Source organism: Mesoplodon bidens (genome assembly GCF_964165515.1).
Source record: "Mesoplodon bidens genome assembly, chromosome: 8".
Taxonomy (NCBI): domain Eukaryota; kingdom Metazoa; phylum Chordata; class Mammalia; order Artiodactyla; family Ziphiidae; genus Mesoplodon; species Mesoplodon bidens.
In genome coordinates, this window is record NC_138165.1 from 106,560,277 (window position 1) to 106,586,362 (window position 26,086).

Here is a 26,086-nt window from a genome sequence, read left to right on the forward strand (position 1 = left end):
TCCAACTACACAATATTCCCTCACAGTAATCCACACTCAGCCAGTATTTTCATGGCATTCCTGAATCAGAGGTATCCCCTTTATGAGGTGTGGTGGTAATCGGTGAGAGGGAAAAAGTTGTGTGTACAGTGGTGTGCTGATAAATGCCAAAGGACTGGCTCTCTGGGGGGAAAAAGAGCTCTGATTTGTAGTGTTTACTGATTCCCATGGTGTAAATACTCCAAACCTGGCTGATTTCAAGCTACCAGTGTGATGTCACCAAAAGCAGACTTGGGAAGAGATGGCGACAGCTGGCTCTCAGGAGCCATTCTGAGCTGACCCCAGCACACCACTGGGAGCGTGGGCTAATCCAGTGAAGTTCCAAGGGGTGGGAGCCTCACTGTGGTCAGTGCTCAGAGAGGTTGGGGAGCACCAGAATGATGGGGCTTCGCAGCCATCCAGGTAGGAAGAGAATTTCAGGGAGGAAAACAGAAGTCATGCTTATTCTCTGCTGCCCACAGTGGCGCAGAAGGAAGAGGTTGGAGAGGCTGCTGGCTTTGGCCACCCACTCTCCGCATCTCACCAACCACCCCCGTGGGAACCCTGACTCCAGGCTATCTCTGCAGGTCTGCAGTTCTGTCTTTTAAAGAGGGGAGAGGGAAAAAAAGAAAAAACAAAACAAAACAAAACAAATAAAGAGGGGAGAGGTTCCCACCAGGGCACGTTCTCCTGGGCAGACAATATTACCGAGGTGATGTCATGAGAGATCCATTCTGAAAAAGGACCAGGCCTGCCAAAGCCGCCCTGGGGTCACCAGCACGCATTGGGGCACCAGGATTCTTTTTTTGGCCCCAGGATATTCTCTGAGGGGCAGAAGAGCACCTCTTCTCTGCCCCAGGTGGGGACTTGGTCCCAGGAGAGCTGCCCGTTTGTGGCCCTTCCCGTGAGACTCCAGAAGACTCCCTCCTGCCAGATCAGGGTCATAGCAACTGAGAACAATGCTGGGCAGGCCGAGCGGGCCCTGCGCAGGGGCAGGGGGTCTGGAAGAGCAGCAGAAGCGGCTGGGGCCTGTCCTTCCCAAACTGGGCCACTGGTGGGGCCTTTCATCTCCCGCTCTCCTCTCCGGGCCACTCCAGTCCGCCTGCCTCTGCTGCTGCCCACCCCGCTACCCCCAGTGCGGCAATTACTGCGCTAATTAGGGCGCTTTGATCATCTTTAGAAATGGCCACATTGGGGAGGGACACTGCCAAGCAATTAGGGGCAGAGAGGCTGGGAGCTCGGGCACCTCCTGAGGGGCTGGGGCTGCTGAGGACCCTCAGACACCCCCTGTCTTCTCCCTCCAGGAGCATCTGCCCCCAGCATAGCTGTAAACTCCTCGGGGAATAGGGGCAGGTGGGAATCCCGCCCCCCGCCCCCCGCTCTGAGCCCTGGAGACAGGGCCAGCCCCTGCCCACCAGCCCCCCTCTGCCTGGCCCCCAGCCCAACCGTCAGCTCTTCTGGCCTGTCCAGGCCCCTTTGATGGAGCCGCAGAAACAAGGGCTCCTTTGACAGAAGGGGGGCCTCAGAGCCCGGATGATGAGACTTCAAAGGTGAGGGTCGAGCCCACTACCCCGTTCCCTCTCCCCACCCTGGCCCCCCTCCCGTGTCCCCCCCCCCCAGGCTGTCCTCTATATAGCCCCCCAAGCCCCATTTCCCCTGTGGGCTCCTGGGAGTTAAGGGCCAGGTGAGGAACAGACCAAGGGAAGCCGGTCATTTTGATGTAAAATAATAGAATCAGATGATTTGAGGAACCAGAACTCAGCGCCCAGGGGCAGGCACCAAAGGATAAAGCCTGGAGGGGGAACCCCGAGGGGGAAGGAGCACAGGGCCGCCTGCCGGGGCTCCCGGTCACCATGCTGCTGGCTTTGCTGCTGCTGCTGCTGCTCCTCCCAGACCCGCGGTCTGCCCACGGGCACCCACTGTACACGCGCGTGCCCCCCAGCACCCTGCAAGGTGAGCCCAGGCTGCTCCGAGGGAGAGGCCGAGGTGGGAGGAGCACAGAGCAAGTGGGTCTCGGGCAGGGGGACGTGAGCTTGCCCTCCCAAGTCACAAGGACCTTTGGCCCTTTCTGCCCACGCTGCTGGGAGAAGGGGCCAGGAACTGAGACACAGGTGGGAGAGGAGAGGGGAGGACGAGGGTGGAAGGGGAAGGGGAGCCGGCAAGCACTGCCCAAAGGCGTGCTTTCCAGAAGGTTCTGGGTTTAGCAGGGAGGAAGGGGCCCAGGGGGGCATCCCCTTGGCAACCTGGACCCCACGGTGGGCAACTCGGCCATGGTTATTTTGTGTCAGTAAGCCTGAGTTCTGTAATATCTACACCTTTGGAGTGCTGTTTTTCAAGATTTCTAAGGAAAAGCCGTTTGCAAAGATTCCAGCCCAGCTCAGCTGAAATTACAGAGATACCTCGGGCTGAGAATCTGAGACCGTGTGCTCTGTGTGCTGGGGCCTGGGGGCCGTGGGGGGCTCTGACCTCCCCATTCTGTCCCAGGGCTCCTGGAGCCCAACCTGCTTCCCCACCGGGTCTCCCAAGGCAGGGCACAGGGCTGGGGCGAGGCGGAGGAGCTCTTCCCCCACGGTGCATGACTTGTGCCCCATGTCCTAGCAGCTCTGTCAGCCCAGGGGACGAAAGTGTTGCAGGCTGCCCAGAGGAGCGCCCAGTGGGCAGTAAATCGGGTGGTGATGGAGATCCAGCACAGACTGCATGAGTGCCGAAGCTGTGCCAATCACACCCCCCCATGCCCTGGTGAGCTGGCGCTGACTACCCTGGGCCCGTTCTCCTGTCCACCCGCCCCCTCCCTTCAGACTTGACCCCCTCTTGGGGACAGAGACTGGGTGAGGCTGCAACCAAGATGATGCTCAGGAAGGTCTCCTCAAGTGGAAAGGGCACACCAGGCACGGGCACAGCGTGTGCAAAGGCAGGAGGGCAGGAACAAATAAGTCTGGGCTTATTTGGTGAGCAGTGAGAAGTTTATGGCAGCTGAAACAGACCCTGAGTGCTACCAGGCAGGGTAAGGGGGGTGGGTATGTGTGCAGGGGGTGCCGGGTGAGGTGGCCGGAGGGCTCGGGCCCAGCCTGGGCTGGAGAAGAGTGGAAGGCCGTCCGTGAGGCTCAGGGGTCTGTTTCTCAGCAGCACCTGGGCGTCCCGGGCCTCGAGCCCCCCTCCTCCAGGATCCACCTGAGCCAGGTGAGGCTGAAAAGGCTCGAGGCGGGCAGGGCTGAGAGCAGGGTGGACCCTGGAGGGGTCTCAGTGGTGAAGATGAGCGGGACTCGTCCCTCCTGACGCCACTTCGGCCTTTCTAGGGCCGTGTGGCGAGAGGCGCCCGGGCGCTGTCAACGTGACGCGGGCGCACGGCCGCATTGTGGGGGGCAGCGCGGCACCGCCCGGGGCCTGGCCCTGGCTGGTGAGGCTGCAACTCGGCGGGCAGCCTCTGTGCGGCGGCGTCCTGGTGGCGGCGTCCTGGGTGCTCACGGCGGCGCACTGCTTCGCGGGGTACGTCGGGCCCCAGGCCCCTGCCCAGCCCGGATCCCCAATGCGGGGTCCAGCTCTTCCGGGGTCGGCTGGCGGGCACCAAGCGCGAGGACCGGTCTCTGCTGCCCCCTGGCGGCGGCCGTCCCCTTTCCCGACTCAAGGCGCCCAGGCAGCCCAGCCAGCCCAGCCAGGGCGCGGATCCTCCGGGGACTCACCGTCCTGGGCCTTCTCCCCACTCGACGTCGCGGCTTCTCCCGGGCCCGTCCTTCTTGCCCCCAGGCGGAGAAACAGCCCGGCGCGCCGGCTGGCTGGGTGGTGCCCGTGGGCGGAGGGCAGGGTCTCCAGGGGACCTCTCTGCATCCTTGTGCTGCGTGTCTCCCGCCGCTCGCCCCCGCAGCGCCCCGAACGAGCTTCTGTGGACGGTGACGCTGGCCGAGGGGCCCCGGGGGGAGCAGGCGGAGGAGGTGCCGGTGAACCGCATCTTGCCCCACCCCAAGGTGAGAGGGCAGCCCCCAGGTCCTCAGAGTTGGGAACAGCACCCCACCCCCACCCGGGCTGACGCTGTGCCGCCACCCCCTCCCCAGTTTGACCCTCGGACCTTCCACAACGACCTGGCCCTGGTGCAGCTGTGGACGCCGGTGAGCCCGACAGGGGCGGCGCGCCCCGTGTGCCTGCCCCAAGAGCCCCAGGAGCCCCCCGCAGGCACCGCCTGCGCCATCGCGGGCTGGGGTGCCCTCTTCGAAGGTACTAGGCAGGGCAGGGCCTGGGTGAGCCGCGCGTGTGCGTGGGAAGATTGGGGGGCTGGGGTGATGGAGTTTGGGAAGGCTGGGGTGTAAGGATTCTGACCTACACCCAGCTGTCTTCACAAAATGCTGCCCATCTCGCAAAGGCGGGGGGGGGGGAGTCAAGGAGGGCAGTGGGGGGAGGGAGACCTTCGAAGCAGGACCCCTGCCCTCCAGACCTGGGCCCCTTCCACTGCTTACCTGTAGATGGGCCTGAGGCTGAGGCGGTGAGGGAAGCCCGTGTGCCCCTGCTCAGCGCCGACACCTGCAGAAGGGCCCTGGGGCCAGGGCTGCGCCCCAGCAGCATGCTCTGTGCCGGCTACCTGGCCGGGGGCATTGACTCGTGCCAGGTATGAGCCCCGACTGATCGGAGGGTAGTAGTGGGCCACTCCTCAGGGGCGGGACGGCCTCCTTTCCTTCTACAATCAGGCTGTCACTCAACTTCTCTGAGCCTCTATATCCTCATCTCTAAAATGGGTCCAAGAGTGGTAACCCCAGTAGAGCTCAGAGCTGCTTTACCCTGCCAGGCATAAGGCTGTCATTGAGGGTGACATGGATCGATGCAGTGCTCTCTCTCTTGGCTCGGATCCTCGCAGGGTGACTCTGGAGGCCCCCTGACCTGTTCTGAGCCTGGCCCCCGCCCCAGGGAAGTCCTGTACGGAGTCACCTCCTGGGGGGACGGATGCGGGGAGCCAGGGAAGCCTGGGGTCTACACCCGTGTGGCTGTGTTCAAGGACTGGCTCCAGGAGCAGATGAGTGGTGAGCGCCCCGTCCCTATTCCCCCTCTCCCCAGAGTGTCCGGCAAACTGCCCTGGGACGAGCCCCTTTCCACCCTGCCCGCCTCCAGCCTCCTGCGTCGGGAAAGTCTATCTTCCTCCCAGGGAGGGCTTCGGGGGCTAGGGCCTAAAGAGGGGAAGCGGGGGTGGAGTAGGCTAGCCTCTGACGCCCCTCGCAGCCGCCCCCTTCAGCCGCGAGCCCAGCTGCAGGGAGCTTCTGGCTTGGGACCCGTCGGAGGAGCCGCTGGCAGATGGCGCCCCGCCCTGTGCCTTCTACGCCCACCTGTGCCCGGGGCCCGCGGGCGCCTGTGCGCGCCTGGCGCACCAGCAGTGCCTGCAGCGCCGGCGGCGATGTGGTCAGTCCCGTTCCTGGGGCTGGGCCGGGGGCCCGAGGACCTGGCCCACGTCTGACAGCCGCTCGGACCCTTGTCGCGCCCGCAGAGCTGCGCTCGCTGGCGCACACCCTACTGGAGCTGCTGCGGGGCGCCCAGGAGCTGTTCGGCCCGCGCCCGGGGGTGCGGCCCCTGGCCCCGGCCCTGGCTCGGCCCGCTCCGTCGCTCCGGGATCCTCCCAGGCACCCCTCCCGCGAGCAGCGGCTGCACTCAGGTACCCCAAGCCCTCGCAGCCCAGCCCCCGCCCCAGCCCAGCGCGGCCGAGGCGTTCCCCTAACCTTGCAGCTCCCCAGGATCGCGGGCGGCAGGCACTGGGTTCCCGAAGCGGAGGTCGGAGCAGCGCGGGGAAGCGAACGGTAATGACGCCCCCTGCCGGCGGTCGCCAGTGGAGTAGGCCAAGGGCGGGCCGAGGCCCGCAGGGGATTCTCCCGGGGTCTGCAGCTGGGAAGCAGTTTCACCCCGCGGGCAGACCCGCTCTCCCGCTCCCTGGCAGCAGGGCGGATGATTCTTTGGGGGAACTTGTGACTTTGGGTCCTCATCAGTGTCAACAGATGCTGGGCTTTGTGCTATCATTTAACCTCTCTGAGCCTCGGCTGCCTCTCGGCTGCCCCATCTGTAGCAGGAGGAGAAATCTGCCCACTGGGAGGTGTCCAGAGGCACTGGTGGGAATACCACCCCGGTTCCATGCTAGTGTCAGTCCCCTCGTACTCCCAAAGTCTTTCCCCTTCCTGCAGGCTGCCCCGGGCTGGAGCCCCTGTGGCAGAAGTTGGCTGCCCTCCAGGGCACCCATGCCTGGATCTTGCAGGTCCCCGCCGAGCGCCTGGCCATGGACTTTCACGAGGTGGGTTCCCGGGCTTCCCAGACTCCTTCTCAGTGGCCTCGGAAGGCTAACCTGGGTCAGCCCTGATGGGGAGGGAGACAGGAGAGACCCTCCCCCAGCAGCCTGGGGTGGAGGTAGTGGGTGGTGCCCAAGGGGAAGGGGATGGGGAGGGCGGCTGTGTGTGAGCTGGGTGCTAGCTGGGTGTGAAGGAGTGGGGGGACGTGTGAGTGGAGGAGCTTGGGGGGGTGTCCAAGTGAGCAGAAAGTGTGCAGGACTGGGGGAGGGGGCTGGGGAAGGGCTGGGTCTGAGTGAGAGTTTCTGGGGGCAAGGAGGTAGGGGACCAAGAGTGGGGCTGTGGGCCCCTGAGTTGTCTCCTCCTTCTGCAGGTCCTGGCAGACCTGGGCTCCAAGACACTGACCGGGCTCTTCCGAGCCTGGGTTTGGGCAGGCTTAGGGGGCCAGCACGTGGTCTTCGGTGGCCTGGTGGGTCTGGAGCCATCCACACTGGCACAAAGCCTTCCCCGGTTGCTGGTGCAGGCCCTACAGGCCTTCCGCTTGGCAGCCCTGGCAGAGGCAGAGCCCTAGGGACCCCGGATGGCTTCAAGGCAGGGCCGAGGGCTGGGGAGGAAGGGGCACCGCCCACTCAGCCCTCAGGTTCCCCCAGCCAGGTGGTCCTGAGCCGTGTCTCCACCCGCAGCCCCTGGTCAGGACTACTGCTCCCAGGACCTGCGGAGGGTCCAGGGAACATGATGACAAACTGTCATGGCCAGAGTTGGGTGTGGGCGGGGGCGTGGGGGGAAGGGGTCCTGGGCCCAACCTACCTTCCCAGATGTACCATCGGAAGATCACAACTGCTTTAATAAACATTATTTATGATCTACGGAGACCACCCCAGAGCTTTCTTAGGATGGGACTGGGGTGGGTGGACATGGGATCTTTGGGGCTAGGGCCCAGCCTCCGGAAGCAGTTAGTTGATAGAGGTCACAAAGACACTGGAGAGGGGCTGCAGAGACCCCCCATCTCAGCATATCGGTCTACCTCCCAAGAAATGGCAGTACTGCCGCCTGTCACCACTCTGCTGTCCATGGCTGACCAGTGCCGCCCCCAATGTCCCGCCTCTCCACCCGGCCCGCACCCTCACCACTAGCGGTGGGGAGTCCCAGCCTGGGATCTTCGCCTTGTGTCCTTGGGCTCCTGCCCAGCTGGCCAGTCCCTGTCCCCACGCCCGCATCACCTGCCCCAGTTTCTCCAGCCTGCCACAGAGCCTTGAGGTGTCAGATTGCGCTTCCGGCGGCCTCTTCCCTTGGCGCCGCCCCCCACCCTGCACCTGTCCCCTCGGCCACCCGCCCGCATTCCCCAGCCCTGCCGACAGGAGGGGCCGACCCAAGACCCAGTCAGAGGAACAGGATGGAGGGGCCCGTGTTAACGCTGGGGCTGCTGGCTGCCCTGGTCGTGTGTGGTAAGAGTGGCCATCACCCCTCCCTGGAGGGTCCCCCAGGACCCCTAACCCGGTCCCCCACGGCAGGCTCCCCTCCCGCCCCCTCCTACGTGGGGCTCCCTCTCCCAGCATCAGGCCCACCTCCCCACTTCCCACTGCCGTTCCTTCCTGGAGGGGCCACCCCCCCGGGGCAGGACCTCAGGGCAGCATCCCTCCCGGGCCCCTGTCCCCGACCCTCCCCAGGCAGCTGGGGCCTGAACGAGGAGGAGCGGCTGATCCGGCACCTGTTTGAGGAGAAGCTTTACAACAAAGAGCTGCGGCCCGTGGCGCACCAAGAGGAGGCCGTGGGGGTCACCCTGGCCCTCACCCTCTCCAACCTCATCTCCCTGGTGAGCGGCTCCTCCTGGCTGGGCTGGGGGACGGTGGCAGAGATGGCCTCCCGGAGGCCTGGCTGTCTCCTGGCCTGGGATGGCCGTGGAGGAAGGTCAAGGTCCCCTCCCGGCCTCCTCTCCCTGGGAGACGCGCTCGGGCCCTCTCCGTGCCTCTGCGTGCCGCCCACGGGCCTTGGGCTGACGATGCCCCTTTCCCTCCAGCTTCCGTTCTGGGTGCCCCCGTTTCGCACCCTCGACACATGTGAGAGGCCATATGCCCACCCCGCTTCCTGGTCTATCCATCCATTCCTGACTGCTGGGGGCGGGCCATTGTCGTGGTTTCCCCTGGGTGGCAGCCGAGAGTAGGTGCCTGGTGAAAGGGTGCAGGCCCCGGGGGGACAGTCCTCCTGTTTCATTACAGAAAGAAGTTGAAGAGACCCTCACCACTAACGTGTGGATTGAGCACGTAAGGAGAACACCCCGCACAGAGCTGGGGGTGGGGAGGGTGTGGGGCCCAGGTTCGCCTGTGCTCGCTTCTGCTTGGGGATCCCCAACCTGCCTCCGACACTGTCCTCCGGGAGGGACCGGTTCCTGCCTACAGACAAACCCCAGGCCCGACCGCCCTTCCCATCAGCTGGCTCTGCCACAAGCCCAGACACAGCCTTCTGTGGATTAGGATCTTCACCTAGGGAAAATTGTCACAGTATCTTGATTTTATTAGAAGACACTCTCTGCTACCTGTCAGAAACTCCTAATACAGACGTAAGTCTTCTATGTCCACAAGGGAAATAGCGCTCCCTTAGTGGTGCAGTGCACATCCTACACGGCTGTACACAACAGACCTGAGTCCTGACTCTGTACCCACCTCCCCCAACCTCTTTTGTCCCAGCCCCAGACCCTGTCCAGCCTTCCCCCAGGGAAGTGGTTGCTCGGGGAGCAGGGGGAATGGGGGAGCCCGGACAACAGCAGAGCCCACTGCTGACATTTCTTCTGGGCTTCCAGGGCTGGACAGACAGCCGGCTGAAGTGGGATGCCAAAGATTTTGGGAACATCAGCGTCCTGCGTCTGCCCTCTGACATGGTGTGGCTCCCAGAGATAGTGCTGGAGAACAAGTTGAGCCGCAGCCCCTCCTGGCTTCCCCTCCACCACTCTGCCTCCCTTCCTTAGGGGTCTTGAGCACCCCCCGCCCCAGTCCCACACTTCTGACTGCCCGCCCTCCTCTGCCTCCCCCAGCTCGGCCAACTCCCGGCTGGCCAGCCAGCACTCACTGTGGCCCTTGTCCCTGTCCCCCAGCAATGACGGCTCCTTCCGGATTTCCTACTCCTGCAACGTCCTCATCTACCCCTCAGGCTACGTGTACTGGCTGCCGCCTGCCATCTTCCGCTCCTCCTGCCCCGTCTCCGTCACCTACTTCCCCTTCGACTGGCAGAACTGCTCCCTCAAGTTCAGGTGCACCCACTTCTCCAGCCACCCCTCCCCCCAGGGCACCCCGCCAGGGGCTGAGGGAGGTAAACACCCTCAGACAGAGGCCCCTGCTCTGTCCTGATTAGACCTTCCCATCCCCACCGTGGCCTCCTCCACCCGTGAACCTCCTATGCTAGCCTTTCCCCCACCGGTGGCACCAGCCAGCGGCTGAGGACCACCCTCTGCCCACTACCCTCCCCAGTTCACTCAAGTACACAGCCAAGGAGATCACCCTGAGCCTGAAGCAGGATGAAGAAGATGGCCGCTACTACCCCGTGGAGTGGATCATCATCGACCCCGAGGGCTTCACAGGTGCCGGGAGCAGCAGCTGCTGGGTGGGCTGGCCCCTCAGAACTGCCCCCCCACCACCACCGCCCCACGGATACAGTCACACCGACATCCCCACCCCAGAGATGCACGTGTGCGTACACACACCTAGGACGTGGACACACAGGGACACAGACATGCAGATAGACACAGACAGGCCAGACCCTTCCCGGTCTGAGCAGGGTCCCTGGGGGTGGTGTGGCTGACAGATGAGGGGGGTGGTTAGCTTTCCTGTCCCCAGAGGGCCCAGGGGACGGCTGGGGCTTTGTCTGTCATCCTGATGGTGTGTATGTTGCCCCCTCCCAACGCCCCCCTCCCCTCTCTGTGACCAGGCTCAGATCTTTTACTGGGCCCTACCGCTTGCTCCTGTCTGTCAGAGGAGACCCACAGCCTGCTGGTCCCAAGGCTGGTCCATCATGGGGAGGAGGGTTCTTACTCTCATTGCCTTGTTATCCTCAAGCCTCCTTATTTGAACCACATATGGCCTCAGCTTCTTATTTTTCCAAGGAGAAAAAAAAAATCGGTCCCAGAGGAAAACTTCCCCCTCGTAGAGTGAAACTTCCATCCCAATCCCCAGGGAAAGATACCCAGAAACTGAGTGTGAACCCTCGTCTGTGCCCCCACCCCACTCCCAAGCCCCTCAGGCCCCTGCCAACAGGCCTGGCTGCGCCTCTGGGCTGGCTCACTCCACCCAGCACCCTCCCCCCACCCCCGACCTGCCCCAAGGCCTGCCACCCCGCCCCCCGGCCCCCTTGCCCGGCCTGACCCCAAGGCATCCATGTGCCACCCTCAGAGAACGGGGAGTGGGAGATAGTGCACCGGCCGGCCAGGATCAACGTGGACCCCAGTGCCTCACTGGACAGTCCCAGCCACCAGGACGTCAGCTTCTACCTCATCATCCGCCGCAAGCCGCTCTTCTATGTCATCAACATCCTGGTGCCCTGCGTGCTCATCTCCTTCATGATCAACCTGGTCTTCTACCTGCCAGCGGACTGTGAGCCCAGCCCCCGGCCCCCTCCCCGAGGGCCCCTGAGCTCGGCCACCCCCGCCCTGCCCCTCACTTCCTCCCGGGGGTCACCACTCCTGGTGCTCCCTGCCCAGGGTCCAGGAACGAGGGGCACGTGGCCTGTCAGCGGGAGGGCTCTGTGACCTGTCAGACATCCCCCAAGTGGACAGGGCCCCTGGGGGTTCCATCCCTCTTGGACCTCCCTTCTGCCTCTCATGACGGGCTTCCCAAGGGCCCTAGGGAGAACTACAAAAGTGTCCCTCTGTCAGGGCAGAGATCGGGCCTTTGTTGTCCCCACTGTGTGACCGTGGGCCTGGCTGTTGAGCCAATGGGTGGATAACAAGGTCTCTGGGAAGCCAGAGCATGGGGCGTGCAATCTACACACACCTGGTTCGAGAAGGGCACATGTCATCTGTGGTCACTTGGCTCCAGGACATTTACTGCGAGCAGGGCACAGTGAGTTCCAGAGACAAATGTGACCCCGCCCCGGACCCTGACAGACAGGGTAGAAACTACAAGACTAGGAGTGCAGCCTGGGGGCGGTGGGGTGGGAGCTGGAGTCTGGCTGCGAGGTGCATTGCAGACCGAGAAGCAGCTCTGGGGCAGGGCCATGGATCCAAGACCACAGGGGCCAGCACCGCACAGCACACTCAGGGGCGCAGGTGGGAAGAGCAGGGCGGTGCTGGGCTGGGGTCTCTGAGCAAAGGGCTGAGAGCAGGAATGTCATCTGGGTGTGAGGATGCCCTGGGGCTTTCTGTGCGGGGCAGGGACAGAGAAGGTCTGTGATCTAGGAGGGCTGAGTGGCAGGGGGTTGGCTAACGAGGAAAGCAGGGGTTCCTTGAGCTCTCACCCAGTGCCAGGCAGCGTCTGAGCATTTAACACACACTCTCTCACTTTGGCCTCCCAGCTTTTAGTGGTTGAGGAAACTGAGGCACAGAGAGGTTAGGCTGCTTGCCCAAGGTCACCTAGCAGTACGTGGCAGCTCCTTAACCCAGGGCACCATGGCATCGTGAACAGTAGTGCAGGGGCCACCATGGGACCCTCCGGGCCCCGGGCAAGAGGTCACAGCTAAGGATGGGCTCCCCAGGTGGCGAGAAGACATCTATGGCCATCTCGGTGCTCCTGGCCCAGTCTGTCTTCCTGCTGCTCATCTCCAAGAGGCTGCCAGCCACGTCCATGGCCATCCCCCTCATTGGCAAGTGAGTGCCGTCCCTGCCTGCCTCACCCCACCACTCCTCGCCCTGGGCGGGGGCTCCAGGCTGCGCCTGTGCCCACAGGTTCCTGCTCTTTGGCATGGTGCTGGTGACCATGGTCGTGGTGATCTGTGTCATCGTACTCAACATCCACTTCCGCACACCCAGCACCCACATGCTGTCTGAGGGAGTCAAGAAGGTGAGGGCTCAATAGCCAAAAGCTGGAGGTGGTCCACGTGCCTCTCTGCAGGGAGATGGGTGAAGCCACAGCGGTACACACAACAGAGGGTGCTACTCCGCAGCAAAAGTACCCCTGCTGCTCCCCACGCCCCAGGCTGAATGTTACATAAAAGAAGCCTGATGCTAAAGAGACTGCAAGATTTCCTTTCTGTGAAGTTCAAGGACAGGCAAAACCAATCTTTAGTGCTGGAAGTCAGGATGGTGGTTCCCTCTGGGCGTGGGTAGAAATTGATGGGGGTGAGGCAGGAGAGAACATTTCTGAGATACAGTTCTTATCTTATCTGAGAGGTGTTTACACAGCTGAATGCATCTGTAAAATTTCACTAGCTACATGCTTAAGATTTGTTAAGTCTACTGTGTGTTTGTTATACCTTGATTCAAAGGAAGGTGAGCACTGTGGGGGCAGGGTGCCCAGGAAGGGGACTGTCCTTGCCTCCTGGCCTCTGCAGGGCCACCTGGTTGTTTTGGGACAGCTGAGGCTACTTTAGCAACTTTTCTGGTGTTAGCTCTGCGTTGGGGGCATTTTTCTTACTTTTTTTTTCATATATAATTCATTTTTAACAAATGAGTTCTTCTCTATGCTGTACTGAGAGAGTTGGAAGCAACCTAATTGTCCATCAGTAGGGGATCAGAAGAATAAATGACAGTATCAGGCTGGGGAGCACTGTGTGGCAAGCCAGGAATGGGGTCACAGATGTTTGGATGTGTGAAGGTGACCCACGTTTGTAAAATGGCCCCTCTGACCTGCCATAGCTCTTCCTGGAGACCCTGCCTAAGGTCCTGCACATGTCCCGTCCGGCAGAGAATGGGCCCACCCCTGGGACCCTGGTCCGGAGGAGCAGCTCCCTGGGCTACATCTCCAAGGCAGAGGAGTACTTCTCGCTGAAGTCCCGAAGTGACCTCATGTTTGAGAAGCAGTCAGAGCGTCATGGGCTGGCCCGGCGCCCCACGACCGCACGTGGGTCCCTAATGGCTTGGAGTTCGGCCCATCCATGGGAGATGGGGTGAGGGCAGGCCCCACGCCCACCTCTGGCCTGGTGTCCACAGGTCGGCCCCCAGTAGGCTCTGAGCAGGCCCAGCAGGAGCTCTTCAGTGAGCTGAAGCCAGCTGTGGATGGGGCCAACTTCATCGTTAACCACATGAAGGACCAGAACAGTTACAATGAGGTGAGTAGCCACAGGGTTGCTGTGTACAGATGTTCAGGTAGTGCACTGATCGAGCACATCCTATCTTAAGGGGGCACAGTTCCCCTCAGAGATACCTATCAACTTAGATGGAGTTCACAGTGGGTGCAGATTCCAGGCCTCTCGGGGAGGGGGATCCCCTGCCTAAAATCCCATAGCAGTGTGCGGGGTCAGGCACACACTCAGATATACACACAGGTGCACAGCTCTGCCCTGTTGGGGCCACGCTCTGGACCTCCCTTAGGGTCCCTTTTTTCTCCCAGCTGCCAATCATCTTCTGTCCCTGCTCAACTCCCAGCTTGATACTCCAGACAAAGCCAGACATTTAAAAGGCAGCCCTATATGGTTGTTCAGTACTACACAACTTTAAAAAATTCTCCCCTGACAAAGGGGCATATTTTTCTCGTTCACATATAGGCCAGTGGCAGCACTGAGAGGCTGGGAGGGAGTCTGTGGGCCTGCTCTCTGTCTCCTGGACAGACAGAATGACCAGCCCCGCCCGTGGCTGGAGGTGGGCCTGGGCCCTTGCTCGGGACATGGCAGCACATCCCACCTGCTGCAAGCCCGAGGCAGGCCCCACAGATACGCCAAGGCTGTGGGCCCCAGCGTGGGTGTGAGTCTGTGGCTTGAGGGCCCTTCTTACCCCACTGTCACTGTCTCTGTCACCCTTGCCCCCAGGAGAAGGACTGCTGGAATCGGATAGCCCGCACAGTGGACCGACTCTGCCTGTTTGTGGTGACACCCATCATGGTGTTGGGCACAGCCTGGATCTTCCTGCAGGGCGCCTACAACCAGCCTCCACCTCAGCCTTTCCCCGGGGACCCCTTCTCCTACCGGGAGCAGGACAAGCGCTTCATCTAGAGTGGGCCTGCCCTCCCCGGCCTGGCCCAACAACCAGGGCAGGCGGTTGGCCTGAAAGGGATGTACAGGGGGTGGGGTGGATAGCTGTGTGGACAGGGGTGTCTGGGAAACAACCAGCTCTTCCTGGGCAGACCAATTCCCAGCCCTGAGACTTTGAGCCCAGTTGGTCCCACCAGGCTGGGGCAGAGACGAGCTGAGGTCAAGGGAGGGAGGGGGAAGCCCAATTCTCAACCGTGGTTCCTTTGCAAATAAAGCCAGGAGCCACCGGAGAAGGCCTGAGAGTGGACATCGGCTGGGGGTGGGGCAGGACAGTGTTGGGGGAGGCAGAGGGCTGGTTCAGGGACCAGGGAGGATGCCACTCAGGCTGGCCTTTTGGGACCCCTCTGTGAGGGGTCAGAAGGACAGAGACATCTTGCCTCCCTCTCCCTCAGGTGGGGGTGGAACAGGTGGGAACCTGGGCCTTTACTTCCCAGCTCCTCCAGCCGCCTCCTTCTGCCAACCCCTTAGTCTTGGGCTTCTGAGGCCCCACCTGGAGCCGAGGTTGGGGATGCCTCTCTTTCCAGGCCCACTAGGGAAGGAGTTTTTTTAGCATGTTTGGGAGCATCAGGATTGCAGAATGGCCTTCCCTAGCCCTTTCTGCCTTGGCCACTCTATCTGGGTCCCCCTGGGAAGCAGAGGATGGGGGTGGAAGGGTCAGGTTCAGCATCCACAGAGGCCAGAGGTCAGTCTGTCAACCTCAGGTCACATGCACCATCCTAAAGCCCCAGAACTCGGCCATCCCCCCAGGCTTGTCCCCTTGAGCACCTCCTCCTCCTCCCCAAAATAGGGTTGCCAGACAAGACTTGGGATATACTTATACTAAACAATGATTCATTGTTTTCCTGAAATTCACATTTAACTGGGAATCCTGTATTTTAATTTGCTAAATCTGGCAACTCCACCCCAAAGGGAGCCCCCGCCAGTCCTATCCTGAAGGCCAAGGGCTGAGGTTGCAGGAGCCAGAGGCTGTGGTTCTGTGCGGTGGCCCACCTCCAAGGTGGCCCCAGTGAGCCGCGCTTCCTGGCATTCATACCCTCCCACACGGTACCAAGACCGGTCTGCGTGACCGGTAGAAGGAGGCAGAAGCAACAGTGTGTCACTTCCAAGATCAGGTCGTAAAAGACATTGCAGCCACTCTCTTTCTCTCTCTCTTGCTCTCCCTCCCTCATTCGTTCTTAGTTGGCTCTCTGACTTTGGGGAAGCCAGGGGCATGATGAGCAGCCCTGTGATGGCAAGTAACTGAGGCCTCCAGCCAACAGCCCTGTGAGTGACCTTGGAAACGGATCCTCCAGCTGAAGTGGCTCCTTCAGCCACAGTGGAGCCTTCAGATGAGATCACAGCCCCGCAAAGGGCTCTGAGCCAGAGCCACCCAGCTAAGCTGCTCCTGGATTCCTGACCCTCAGAAACTGTGTGAGATATTAAACGTTTGTCATGTTAAGAGACAAAGCTTTGGGGTGGCTTGTTACACTAGCAGTGTGACCTTGGGCGAACCATCCCTCATCTCTCAGCTTCAGTTTTCTCGTCTGCAAAGTGTGGATAAGTCCAGCTCATGAGGCGTCTTGAAGATCAAATTTGCTAGTAGGAGTAAAGGTAGTTACATGTGTCCTGCAAATTTTAGGGGTGGTTATTTATCTCATTCCTCATTCGTGGGCCTCAGTCACTGAGGACAGGCCCTTGGGGCCCTCACAAGGGCCTCCTGCATCCAAGCCTGGCGTGGTGACTGACAGGGGACTGGAGCAGGTTGGAGGACCTGATTCTTCACCTCCTTGATGTGCAGGCCTGAGTGTCCCAGCTGAACCCAAGTCCCTCAGAGGGAATCAGTGACCTCATGAGCTCAGGTATATAGAAGGCAAAATGTTTGGTCTTCCCATGGAACTGAAGAAAATATAAACCATTTAAAACCAAAACTGACCGTACTTACTTCTGCTTTCCAATATGAACCTTCTGAAAATTCAAGGTACAAATCTTTAATTTTTTCCCCTTTGAATATGAAAACTAGCTTAGACTTACACCCTTCAGATGAGCAGGCAGTCCGGGTCTTCCCTGGAATTTTTCACCAACTCTGGGGGGGTCCCTTTCTCGTGCCCAGAGACAAGATGGCCCAGATCTGATCCCTCAACCACTGTCGTTGCTTTGCTTTGCCACATGGTGGAGCTGTTGGCAGCAGATTTTACACAGTCCAATAGCGAGGCCTCAGTGTGTCAAGCCTGCTCAGGTGGCTGTAAACCTTCCAGAGGAGACAACCCCCAATGCCCCACTAGACCAAGGGTGCCTCTTTAGTAGGTTACCAGGGTCACAGTGGGTCCCCCGACAGCACCCACTTCCCCAACACTCCAGCCCCAGGGTGCTGTCAGGACTGGTCCACCCTATAGACCGGTGGCTGCGTGGGGTGGGATGGTTCAGGTGGTGATGCGAGCGATGGGGGGCTATGGGAAGCGATGGGGAGCGGTGGGGAGCCATGGCGAGCCATGGGGAGCGATGGGGCAAGATGGGGAGCGATGGGGAGCCATGGGGAGCGATTGGGAGCCACGGGGAGCGGTGGGGAGCCGTGGGGAGCGATGGGGAGCCTTGGGGAGCCGTGGGGAGCGATGGGGAGTGATGGGGAGCCATGGGGAGCAATGGGGAGTGATGGGGGCAGGCTGTCCAGGAAAACTGAGTGTGGAGCCCAGAGCAGGACCGAACGCAAGGACCGAAGTAGATCAGAGAAGACAGGGGCCACCACTGTCATCCCCCCGCCCACCCCAAAGTCTTGGAGAAGACAACAGAGACTTGTGGGCCCGCTGCAGGGGCTGGGGTTTGAGCCAACCTCATTTGGATCTCCAAGGACAGGGCACGTGTGCTGACTTCTAGTTTACTGACACATTTTTAAATGCCACAGACACCACTGGCTTGGGGGGAGGAGGACACATCCTCAAATGGTGCTTTCCCTCCAGCCCTCAGAGGCCTCCACCACCCTGTCCCACAGGATGCTGAAGGGTGGGCGGCACACATGGGAACCTGCGTTTTCCGTCTTGCCCACGTACTGGGTCATGTTGACCTGTCTGCTTCGAATAGCTGGTCAGAAGACAGGTGGCCAGCTGACAGCAGGGCCCTCGGCTCCTAGATCAGCCTCAGCCCCACTCTTCCCCTGACCACAAACCACAGCGTGGATGGAGCTCGTTTTCTGGCCCCTCTAGGTCCCCTCATCTGACTCTACAGGGGCCACGACCTTGATCTTGCCTGCCTGCCTCCCTTGCACTGTGAGTTCCTGTGAGCGGCTCGGGCTTATCCCTGGGTCCCCCTGGCCTAGAGCTGTCCTGCCACACACTGGGGACTCCGTAAATCTGTGGATGACTTAATAAATACTGAGGCCCCCCTGAGGAGCCCCTATTCAGGGGCTGTCCTATTCCCTGGAGCCTGCGTTCCAAATCTTCCTTGGCTCTCCTTCCTCTAAAGCTTACCAGATCTGAGTTCCATGCCTCAGAGACCAGAGAACCCTGACTTGACCCCCTCATTTGCATTAAGGTGCCATTGCCTGGGGGCCCTAGTGCATCTCTCTCATAGGCACTTGACCCTCCAGTGTCTCAGTCTAGGGGAGTGACCCATGAAGATGTCAGGGACCGTGTCATAGAGAAACTCAGGAACAAAACACGCTTCCCCAATGGCCTTCACACCTCCCCAGATCCTGACCCGCTGGAGGGGGCAGGAGGAAGGGTCCTCGGTCGGGGCCCTTCCTCAGCCCTCTGCCTTTCTCTCCCACACCCATCTGTCCCCAGCTGTGTCCTCAGCGCCCCCCCGCTGGAACACGGACGGAGGACTGGGTCGGCTGAGCCTGAGAGTGGGGATGGAGGCTGGACCGTCTCTGTTGGGGCAGACAGGGCCCCTCTGTCCTCCCCAGCCAGGGTAACCTGAGCCCGGCATTGTGTCCATCCTGGAACAGCTGACAGCGCTGGGGTCAGACAGCTGGTGGGGCTGGCCTGGCTGGCCTGGCTGGGGAGGGAGTGTGGGCTGTTACATGAGACCCAGAGGCTGCATCCCTCTATCTCAGTCCTGAGGAGCTGCAGTCCCACCCCTGTCACTGCAGAAAGCTGTGGCACCATGCACGGGGGCCAGAGGCCGCTGCTCCTTCTGTCACTGTTGGCTGTCTGCCTGGGTGTGGACACAGCGGGTCTGGGGCCCGGAGAGGCCAGGAGCAGGGGTCCAAGGCCTCAGGGGATGGAGGGTCTGGGGGGCTACTGGAGCCTGTCCGCCACACCCGGTTCCCTACTTCCCCATGTCACACCCTCCCGTGGCCTCCCCCTCATTCGGCCCCAAAGCCCCTGTACCCAGGCTCACCGCTGTCTGTCGCAGGAGCCCAGGGCCGGAGCCAGGAGGAGCGTCTGCTCGGGGACCTGATGCACAGCTACGTCCCCCACCTGAGGCCTGCCAAGCACGATTCCGACGTGGTCAACGTCAGCCTGAAGCTCACGCTCACCAACCTCATCTCCCTGGTGAGCACAGGCCTGTAGGACGGGGGCGGGGAGGGGATCCCACCCTGCCCCGGGGCTGGGGGGAGAGGAAGGGGCTGGCGCCAGCAGCCGGGAGCAGGCAGCGCCCACCAGGGAGAGACCAGGGAGCTGGAAAACTCCCATGGGGCCGCCCAAGAGGCTGGGGTCCTGTAGGGACTAACACCTGGGGGCTTAGCCCTCTGTTCTGTGCCCCCAGAATGAGCGAGAGGAGGCCCTCACCACCAACGTCTGGATAGAAATGGTAAGAAGCCGCCCTGCCGCCCACTTTTCCTCTAGCAGCTCCCACCCTGGGGCCCCAAGGCCCTCATAGCTGCCTGTTTCCCTCCCATCCCATCCCTGCCTCTCCTGCCCCCCCGGGCTGGGCCCCCATTCCTGGGGGTCGGGGGGCCTGGCAACCCCTCCCCCTGCAGCAGTGGTGTGACTACCGCCTGCGCTGGGACCCACGTGACTATGACGGCCTGTGGGTGCTGCGGGTGCCGTCCACCATGGTGTGGAGGCCGGACATCGTGCTAGAGAACAAGTGAGGAGGCGGCGCGGGCGGGCGGGGGGTGGCGGACAGACAGACGCAAGGGCGGGCCCAGCAGGACAAGGGGGCTCTGGGAGAAAGAGGCAGGCGAACAGACGGTGCAGCCCGGGGACACCGCGGGCACTGGGGTGCGGGGGCTAAGGGTGGGGCCCGGGGCCAGCAGACCTGACCCCAGGCCTGACCCCAGACCTGACCCCAGACCACCTCCGGGCTGGGCCTCCTGGGTGGGTCGCCGTCCCTCTAATGTGGGGATGAGGACAGCTCTCTCGGGGGCCCACAGGACAGGCGCGGGTAAGGGCTGCCCTCGGGCTCTGGCACTCTGTGGGAGCTTAACCGCTGTCAGTTGCTGTCATGACCATTAATGAAGCGGGGTGGCGGGGGAAGCGGCAGCGATTAGGAGCTGGGCCCAGGGAGCCTGGCGCGTGGGGGGATGGGGAAGGGGGGCGGGGAGGGGGCCGGGGGAGGAGCGGTCCCCAGGCCAGGAGGAGACCGGGCAGGGGTGTGGCGGGCTGGGCGGGGTTGGGGGCCCCGGGCCCCATCCACACGTGGCCTGGCCTGTGCGCAGCGTGGACGGCGTATTCGAGGTGGCGCTCTACTGCAACGTGCTCGTGTCTCCCGACGGCTGCGTGTACTGGCTGCCGCCCGCCATCTTCCGCTCCTCCTGCCCCGTCTCCGTCACCTACTTCCCCTTCGACTGGCAGAACTGCTCCCTCATCTTCCAGTGAGGCCATTGGCTGGGGTGGGGATTTCGGGAGCCGCTCTAAGAGGGGCCCTGGTCGGGTGGGGACCCAGGGGCCTGGCTCCACCTCCCTGGGGCCTCTGCGTCTGTCTCAGGCCCAGATGCCTGAAGATGCCCGTGTCTCTCCCTGCTAAGCCTCGGTCCCCTCACTCATCCTCCTTCGCTGCCTCGGTTTCCCTGCCCGTGCCCGAAGGAGAGACATCAGTGACTGGGATGGGTGGGCGAGAAGGCACACACACGCCGGCACACATGCACCCCCACACTAGACCACCACGCCCTACAGCCCCACGGAGAGGACGGCGCCGTCTCAGGATCCTCGTCCATTGATGGGGAAAGGGGGTCTGTGAGAGGGTCTCCCCGGCTTTTAGAGGAACAGTCTCCCTGAGACCCTCCTCAGTAAGCAGACCCGAGAGGTACACATTGTATTTCCTCTGTTCTCACCATTGGCCCCTCCTGCCCTGGAGACGGTGGGAGGGAGGAACACGGGGTGGCCCTGGGCTCTTGCCCCCAGGGGAGCACATTGAGCCGCAGTCTCCCGGTCCTTCAGCTCAAACCTCCCCAGACCCCAAGGAGCCTGACTCCCCGCCCCTGCCTCGTCTCGTGCCAGGGTTTTGTGGAGAACTCAGAAATTCCTGGCTGCGCTTTTTGAGGCAAAGCTGCCCACAGTTGCCCTCAGGTGATGGTCTACGTGACCTCATGGGTGAGTCTACACACACTCAAGTTTATCCTTTCCCTCCCCATCTCCCAGGTCCCAGACCTACAGCACCAACGAGATCAATCTGCAGCTGAGCCAGGAAGATGGTCAGACGATCGAGTGGATTTTCATAGACCCCGAGGCCTTCACAGGTAAACTCTACCCAAGGCCCCTGCTGGACCTGGCTGTGCAGGCAGGGCCAGGCCGAGATCACGCCCCCTGCCGTGTAACTCAAGATGAAAACTACAGTAAACCACAAAATACATATGTTTAAAGGCCCAGCCAACCTCTGGTTTTCCCCATGATAATTACTCCAGTTTTGGCGGGAGGGGGATCAAGCATCCATCCTCCCACACTGTTCCCATCCCTCAGTGGCGCTCCTTTGGGCACATGCTGGTTGCCCTGTAGCTGGGTCACACGAGCTGCAGGGATCTGCCTGCCTGCACTCCCTGTGCCCACCCCAGCCTGCTGCCCGTAGAAAATGGAGAGTGGGCCATCCGGCACCGGCCAGCCAAGATGCTGCTGGATGAGGCGGTACCAGCCGAGGAGGCCGGCCACCAGAAGGTCGTCTTCTACCTGCTCATCCAGCGCAAGCCCCTCTTCTACGTCATCAACATCATTGCGCCCTGTGTACTCATCTCCTCTGTGGCCATCCTCATCTACTTCCTTCCTGCCAAGGGTACCTAGCGCCTGTAGGAGGGGAGCCCCGGCCCCAGCCGGCGGCACAAGGGATAGCTGGAAGGGCAGAATGGCACCATGACCTGGGACCGGGGACACGGACTCCTTGTGGGGAGGGGGGTGCCCCATGGTGGGGAGGTTGAGATCCGCTCTGAAGGCCTCTTGGTCGTGGGCAGCGGGTGGTCAGAAGTGTACCGTCGCCATCAACGTGCTCCTGGCCCAGACTGTCTTCCTCTTCCTCGTGGCCAAGAAGGTGCCCGAGACCTCCCAGGCGGTGCCACTCATCAGCAAGTAAGGCCAGTCCTCATGCCTGCGCCTACCTCCTCCCCTCCCTTCTCAGGAACACAGGGTGCTGCCCTCCTGCCACCCCCATCCCCATCATCCTCAATGCCAGCCCATCACCCCAAGGGATCTGGGGGAATCAGCCACTATGGGTGGGGATGTTTCCTGGGGTGGAGTGTGGAAGGGCCAGCCCCACCTCCTGCCTGCCCCACCCCGGCAGGTACCTGACCTTCCTCCTGGCGGTGACCATCCTGATCGTTGTGAATGCTGTGGTCGTGCTCAACGTGTCTTTGCGGTCCCCACACACACACTCCATGGCTCGAGGGGTCCGCAAGGCAAGCTCCCCGCCCCTGCCCACTCCAGCATCCTCCTGCCCTTTCCGCTTACATGCACCTTCCCCTGCACTCCTGTCCCTGGGCATATTCCTCGCCTACCACATTCAGCAGCTAACCTGCCCCATGTGCATCTAGAAGCACGTGCCCAAATGGATCTATAGTAACATCAGGCGCTTACTATGTGGCAGGTGTATTACATATAGTAACTTATTTAATCTTCATAAATCCCCTATGAAGTGGGTATTCGTATCATCTCCAGTGCACATATGAGGAAACTGAATCACAGAAAGGTTAAATAGTTTACTTGAAGTCACATGGCTAGAAAGTGGAGGAAGCAGGATTCTGCCCAGGCAGCCTGGCTCCAGTGCCCGTGTGATCTGCAGCCCACCTGCAGCAGTCAGCTGGGACCCTTGTTACAAATGCAGATTCCCAGCCTACCCCAGGCATCCTGGGCCGGGGGTGGGGCCCAGGAACCTGTGTCTCCAACAAGTGCCCTGGTGATTCTGATGTGCACAAAAGTTTGGGGGCCCAGGTTCAGTGTCTGGCGCAGAACAAGTAAGCTGTACCGGGGCCAAGCCACTGCCCCTGAAGTGCAGCCTCTGGGCCCCCAGTGCATGAGCCCTTCGTGCCAACCATCACCTTCTGCTCTGAAGCCCAGCCTGGCCGCCCAGTCACCCAGGAAGTTCTGCTGGCCGCTAAGCTAAGCCACCCATGACATCCCCTCTTCAGGTGTTCCTGCGGCTCTTGCCCCAGCTGTTGCGGATGCACGTTCGCCCGCTGGCCCCAGCAGCTGTGCAGGACGCCCGGCCCCGGCTACAGAATGGCTCCTCCACGCGGTGGTCAATCACAGCTGGGGAGGAGGTGGCCCTCTGCCTGCCCCGCAGTGAGCTCCTCTTCCGGCAGCACCAGCGCAATGGGCTAGTGAGGGCAGCGCTGGAGAAGCTAGGTGAGGCAGGGGGTGTGACACTGGGGACACTCCTCCCCAGGGACTTCAGACAGGAAGGGTCTGTTGGCCAAGGTGCCAGGCACAGCAGATGAGTGTTGGGCAAGTGTCCAGGTTGGGGAGAGAGGGGCTGGGGTCTCTAAGGAGAGGCCACTTTCTCAGACTGTTTCTCCTCCATTCCACTTCCAAACCTTAGTCTCTCTCTTCCACAGAGAAAGGCCCGGAGTCAGGGCAGAGCCAGGAGTGGTGTGGCAGCCTGAAGCAGGCCGCCCCAGCCATCCAGGCCTGTGTGGAAGCCTGCAACGTCATTGCCTGCGCCCGGTACCAGCAGAGTCACTTTGACAGTGTAAGCCAGTCGGGGGTGGGGTTGGGGTTTGTGTACCTGGTGAGGGACTTGGACCTGAGATGGGGCAGGATGAGTGGGGTGGCCACGGTAGGGCAATAGGGTGGAAAAAGTGGAACTGGGAGTGGGGCCAGGGGCCCGTGGAAGAAGCCGGGTTGAGGCCTGGAAGCAGGTGAGAAGGGCTCAAGGAAATGAAGAACGGAGGCCTGCTGGATGGCCAAGGGTGGTACCGGGATCCAGCTTGGTGCCACCGCTGGTCATCTCATGCCCTGCCTCTCACCCTCAGGGGAACAAGGAGTGGTTCCTGGTGGGCCGAGTGCTAGACCGTGTCTGCTTCCTGGTCATGCTCTCGCTCTTTGTCTGTGGCACTGCTGGAATCTTCCTCATGGCCCACTACAACAGGATGCCTGCCCTGCCATTCCCTGGAGACCCCCGCTCCTACCTGCCCTCATCCGACTGAGCCAACCAATTGCTGCTAGCCACGTGGAGTCTTATCAGCTGCGTTCTGCTGCTGAGGTCATGAGTATGCTCTTTGGGAAGCACCCTTCAGGGCCGTGTGAGCCAACCGTGCCTGAGAAAAGCTGGGGAAATAAAACGACAGAGCTGGAGCCCTGGAGTGGCTGGGGATGGGGTGCTGGCAGCGTGTGTTAGTGGGATCAGCATCTACGTGGCACTGGCGTGCTCTTCACTCCCCTCACTTGAGCAAAGTGTTATCAACTCCGATCACTTCTGAAGCCCCAAGGACTCTCTTTTATCCTATCCCCAACTAGGCAAGGTCCTACCTCTCCAGGCCTGGGCCTCCCTTCCCTTTTACAAGTTCCCTGCAGGCTCCTAAAGGACGGAAGTCAAGAGAGAAGTGAAGAGTAGCAGCCAACGCTCTATCGAAAGAAGGGGAGCAGCCCATTCCAGCTGGCATCTGCCTACTTTCTTGGGGCTGTAAGCACCCAATACTCATGTGCACCAGTGACCTTTCCATTCAGATGCTTTTTTTTTTTTTTTTTTTTTTTTTGCGGTACGCGGGCCTCTCACTGCTGAGGCCTCTCCCGTGGCGGAGCACAGGCTCCGGACGCGCAGGCTCAGCGGCCATGGCTCACGGGCCCAGCCGCTCCGCGGCACGTGGGATCCCCCCGGACCGGGGCACGAACCCGTGTCCCCTGCATCGGCAGGCGGACTCTCAACCACTGCGCCACCAGGGAAGACCAGATGCTTTTTTTTGCCATCGATCACCAAACAGTTTTTGAGTTTTATTATCTTTTCTCATTATTAAGATAAGAGCTCCTCAGCATTATGGATAAGCAAGAATCACTATTCCCCCATGTTTAGGATGGGCAAATTGAGGCCGAGTAAGAGGGGCATCCCAGAACAATGATGGCTAAATAAGGGTTGGAGTCCACAATTCCCAACGCTGACCCAATCTTAGACACTCTTAAGAAAGTTCTATGGCTTGGAAAACGGACGCCTCTTCCTTCTCTTCTCAAAGGCCAGGGAATTTGCACTGATCTCAAGGAAGAGCGAGGCAGGGAGGCAGCGAGGCTGGGAGGAGACCCTGACCAGCCTCCCTTTGCCCCACTTAGGAAACGAGGGCCGGGGTCTTTCAGGGGTGGGGGTGGGGCGGGGAGTAAGGCCATGCTTTGAGAGTGTAACTGGGGCCTGAGTTTTGTTGGTGACAAGACAACTTGGGCAAGTCATTTGTGCTCCCTGAGCCTGTTTCCTCATCTGTAAATATGGGCACAGATATCAGTTCCTATCTCCCCTCATCACAGGATCAAAGGTGCGGGTGAAAGTGATTAAAAAATGTTAAAGTGTCACATAAAGACCTGACAATGGGACATTGTTGGTGGGGGGGAGAGGACCTCCCCCAAGTACAGGGTTGCTGGCCTTGGGGATCAATCACCAGCAGGTTCATTTCATTTATTCCACTGTGTGTGTGTATATATATGTGTGTGTGTGTGCGTGTGTGTGTGTGTGGCGCCCGCACTGCTGTATATTTGGAGCATCAGGCAATTTGATGACGGTGGATCATCTCTGGTTCCTGTAAGCCTCTCTACTAGCTTAGTCACCTGGAGTGAGTCTCTCAACCTGACTGCCTCAGAAGGCGGAGATCAGCTCTGTAGCTCCTGGTACAAGTAACCAAAGATTAACAATAGCCACCACTTACGAAGGGTTACTGTGTCTAGCGCCTGAAACTGATTACCTCGTTCAATCCACACGGCAACCTGAAGAGGCGGGTACTACAGTATAGTATGGCCAGTACCAAAGAAGAAACAGCCTCAGGGAGCTTAAGAGAGAGTCCAGGACCGTGCAGCCCCACCGGGGTTGGTGTCTGGAGCCGTAAATCCAGAGTCTGCGCCGTCGGCTACTCGGAGCTGTCTTTCTCGGAGCCCGCCGCGGGAGGGGGTCAGCACGCGCTCCCCTGGGCAGAGCAGGCGGGCGGCGGGCAAGAACAGGGACAGAGCCGAGGCCCGCAGCCCGCGTGGCCACCGAACCTGAGCAGTTCCGCGCAACCTCCCGACGACTGCGTCCCGGCATACCCGCCCCCTTCCCGGCCAGCTCGCCGACGTTCCGCTGCGCCCCGCGCAAGCGGAAGTGGTCGGACCCTAGGCGGAGGGACCTGGCGAAGCGGAAGTCACTCCGTGAGGCAGTGGCGACGGCGGCGGCGAGAGGATGAACAACAAGTTCGACGC

At 61.1% G+C, this 26,086-nt stretch overlaps 4 protein-coding genes across 9 annotated transcripts in view; all 4 read left to right on the plus strand.

Moving 5' to 3' along the window:
* Positions 1-1,856: 1,856 nt before the first annotated feature.
* PRSS56 (serine protease 56) lies at positions 1,857-6,837 on the plus strand (the record flags this gene model as incomplete). Of its 2 annotated transcripts, none has more annotated exons than XM_081242819.1 (13): positions 1,857-1,971; positions 2,620-2,730; positions 3,145-3,198; positions 3,315-3,504; positions 3,881-3,980; positions 4,068-4,227; positions 4,473-4,615; positions 4,862-5,024; positions 5,221-5,397; positions 5,483-5,647; positions 5,727-5,789; positions 6,168-6,274; positions 6,640-6,837. In XM_081242819.1, 13 exons carry the CDS (start codon positions 1,872-1,874, stop codon positions 6,835-6,837), a joined length of 1,731 nt encoding a protein of 576 aa, XP_081098945.1. The 2 variants fall into 2 exon arrangements, with proteins under 2 accessions (XP_081098945.1, XP_081098944.1); XM_081242818.1 differs by having other exon boundaries at positions 1,872-1,971; positions 4,862-5,021.
* Positions 6,838-7,590: 753 nt separating this feature from the next.
* Positions 7,591-14,336, plus strand: CHRND (cholinergic receptor nicotinic delta subunit; the record flags this gene model as incomplete). 2 transcript variants are annotated; one of them, XM_081243197.1, is made up of 12 exons in its annotated part: positions 7,591-7,711; positions 7,934-8,079; positions 8,483-8,527; positions 9,064-9,173; positions 9,355-9,510; positions 9,728-9,837; positions 10,646-10,846; positions 11,946-12,057; positions 12,136-12,250; positions 13,045-13,249; positions 13,339-13,457; positions 14,154-14,336. In XM_081243197.1, the coding sequence occupies exons 1-12, from the start codon at positions 7,660-7,662 to the stop codon at positions 14,334-14,336; spliced, it is 1,554 nt and encodes a 517-aa protein (XP_081099323.1). In that variant the 5' UTR covers positions 7,591-7,659. The 2 variants fall into 2 exon arrangements, with proteins under 2 accessions (XP_081099323.1, XP_081099324.1); XM_081243198.1 differs by lacking the exon at positions 8,483-8,527.
* A 4,116-nt stretch (positions 14,337-18,452) lies between these two features.
* On the plus strand, positions 18,453-23,862 carry CHRNG (cholinergic receptor nicotinic gamma subunit; the record flags this gene model as incomplete). 2 transcript variants are annotated; one of them, XM_081243195.1, is made up of 12 exons in its annotated part: positions 18,453-18,507; positions 18,705-18,844; positions 19,059-19,103; positions 19,273-19,382; positions 19,954-20,109; positions 20,876-20,973; positions 21,300-21,500; positions 21,676-21,790; positions 22,002-22,116; positions 22,846-23,062; positions 23,272-23,405; positions 23,689-23,862. In XM_081243195.1, 12 exons carry the CDS (start codon positions 18,453-18,455, stop codon positions 23,860-23,862), a joined length of 1,560 nt encoding a protein of 519 aa, XP_081099321.1. The 2 variants fall into 2 exon arrangements, with proteins under 2 accessions (XP_081099321.1, XP_081099322.1); XM_081243196.1 differs by lacking the exon at positions 19,954-20,109.
* A 2,135-nt stretch (positions 23,863-25,997) lies between these two features.
* EIF4E2 (eukaryotic translation initiation factor 4E family member 2) overlaps positions 25,998-26,086 on the plus strand; it is a 29,072-nt gene continuing 28,983 nt past the window's right edge. For all 3 annotated transcript variants that reach the window (XM_081241950.1, XM_081241949.1, XM_081241948.1), the window contains exon 1: positions 25,998-26,086. In XM_081241950.1, coding sequence (XP_081098076.1) covers positions 26,067-26,086 — 20 coding nt within the window. In that variant the 5' untranslated portion in view covers positions 25,998-26,066.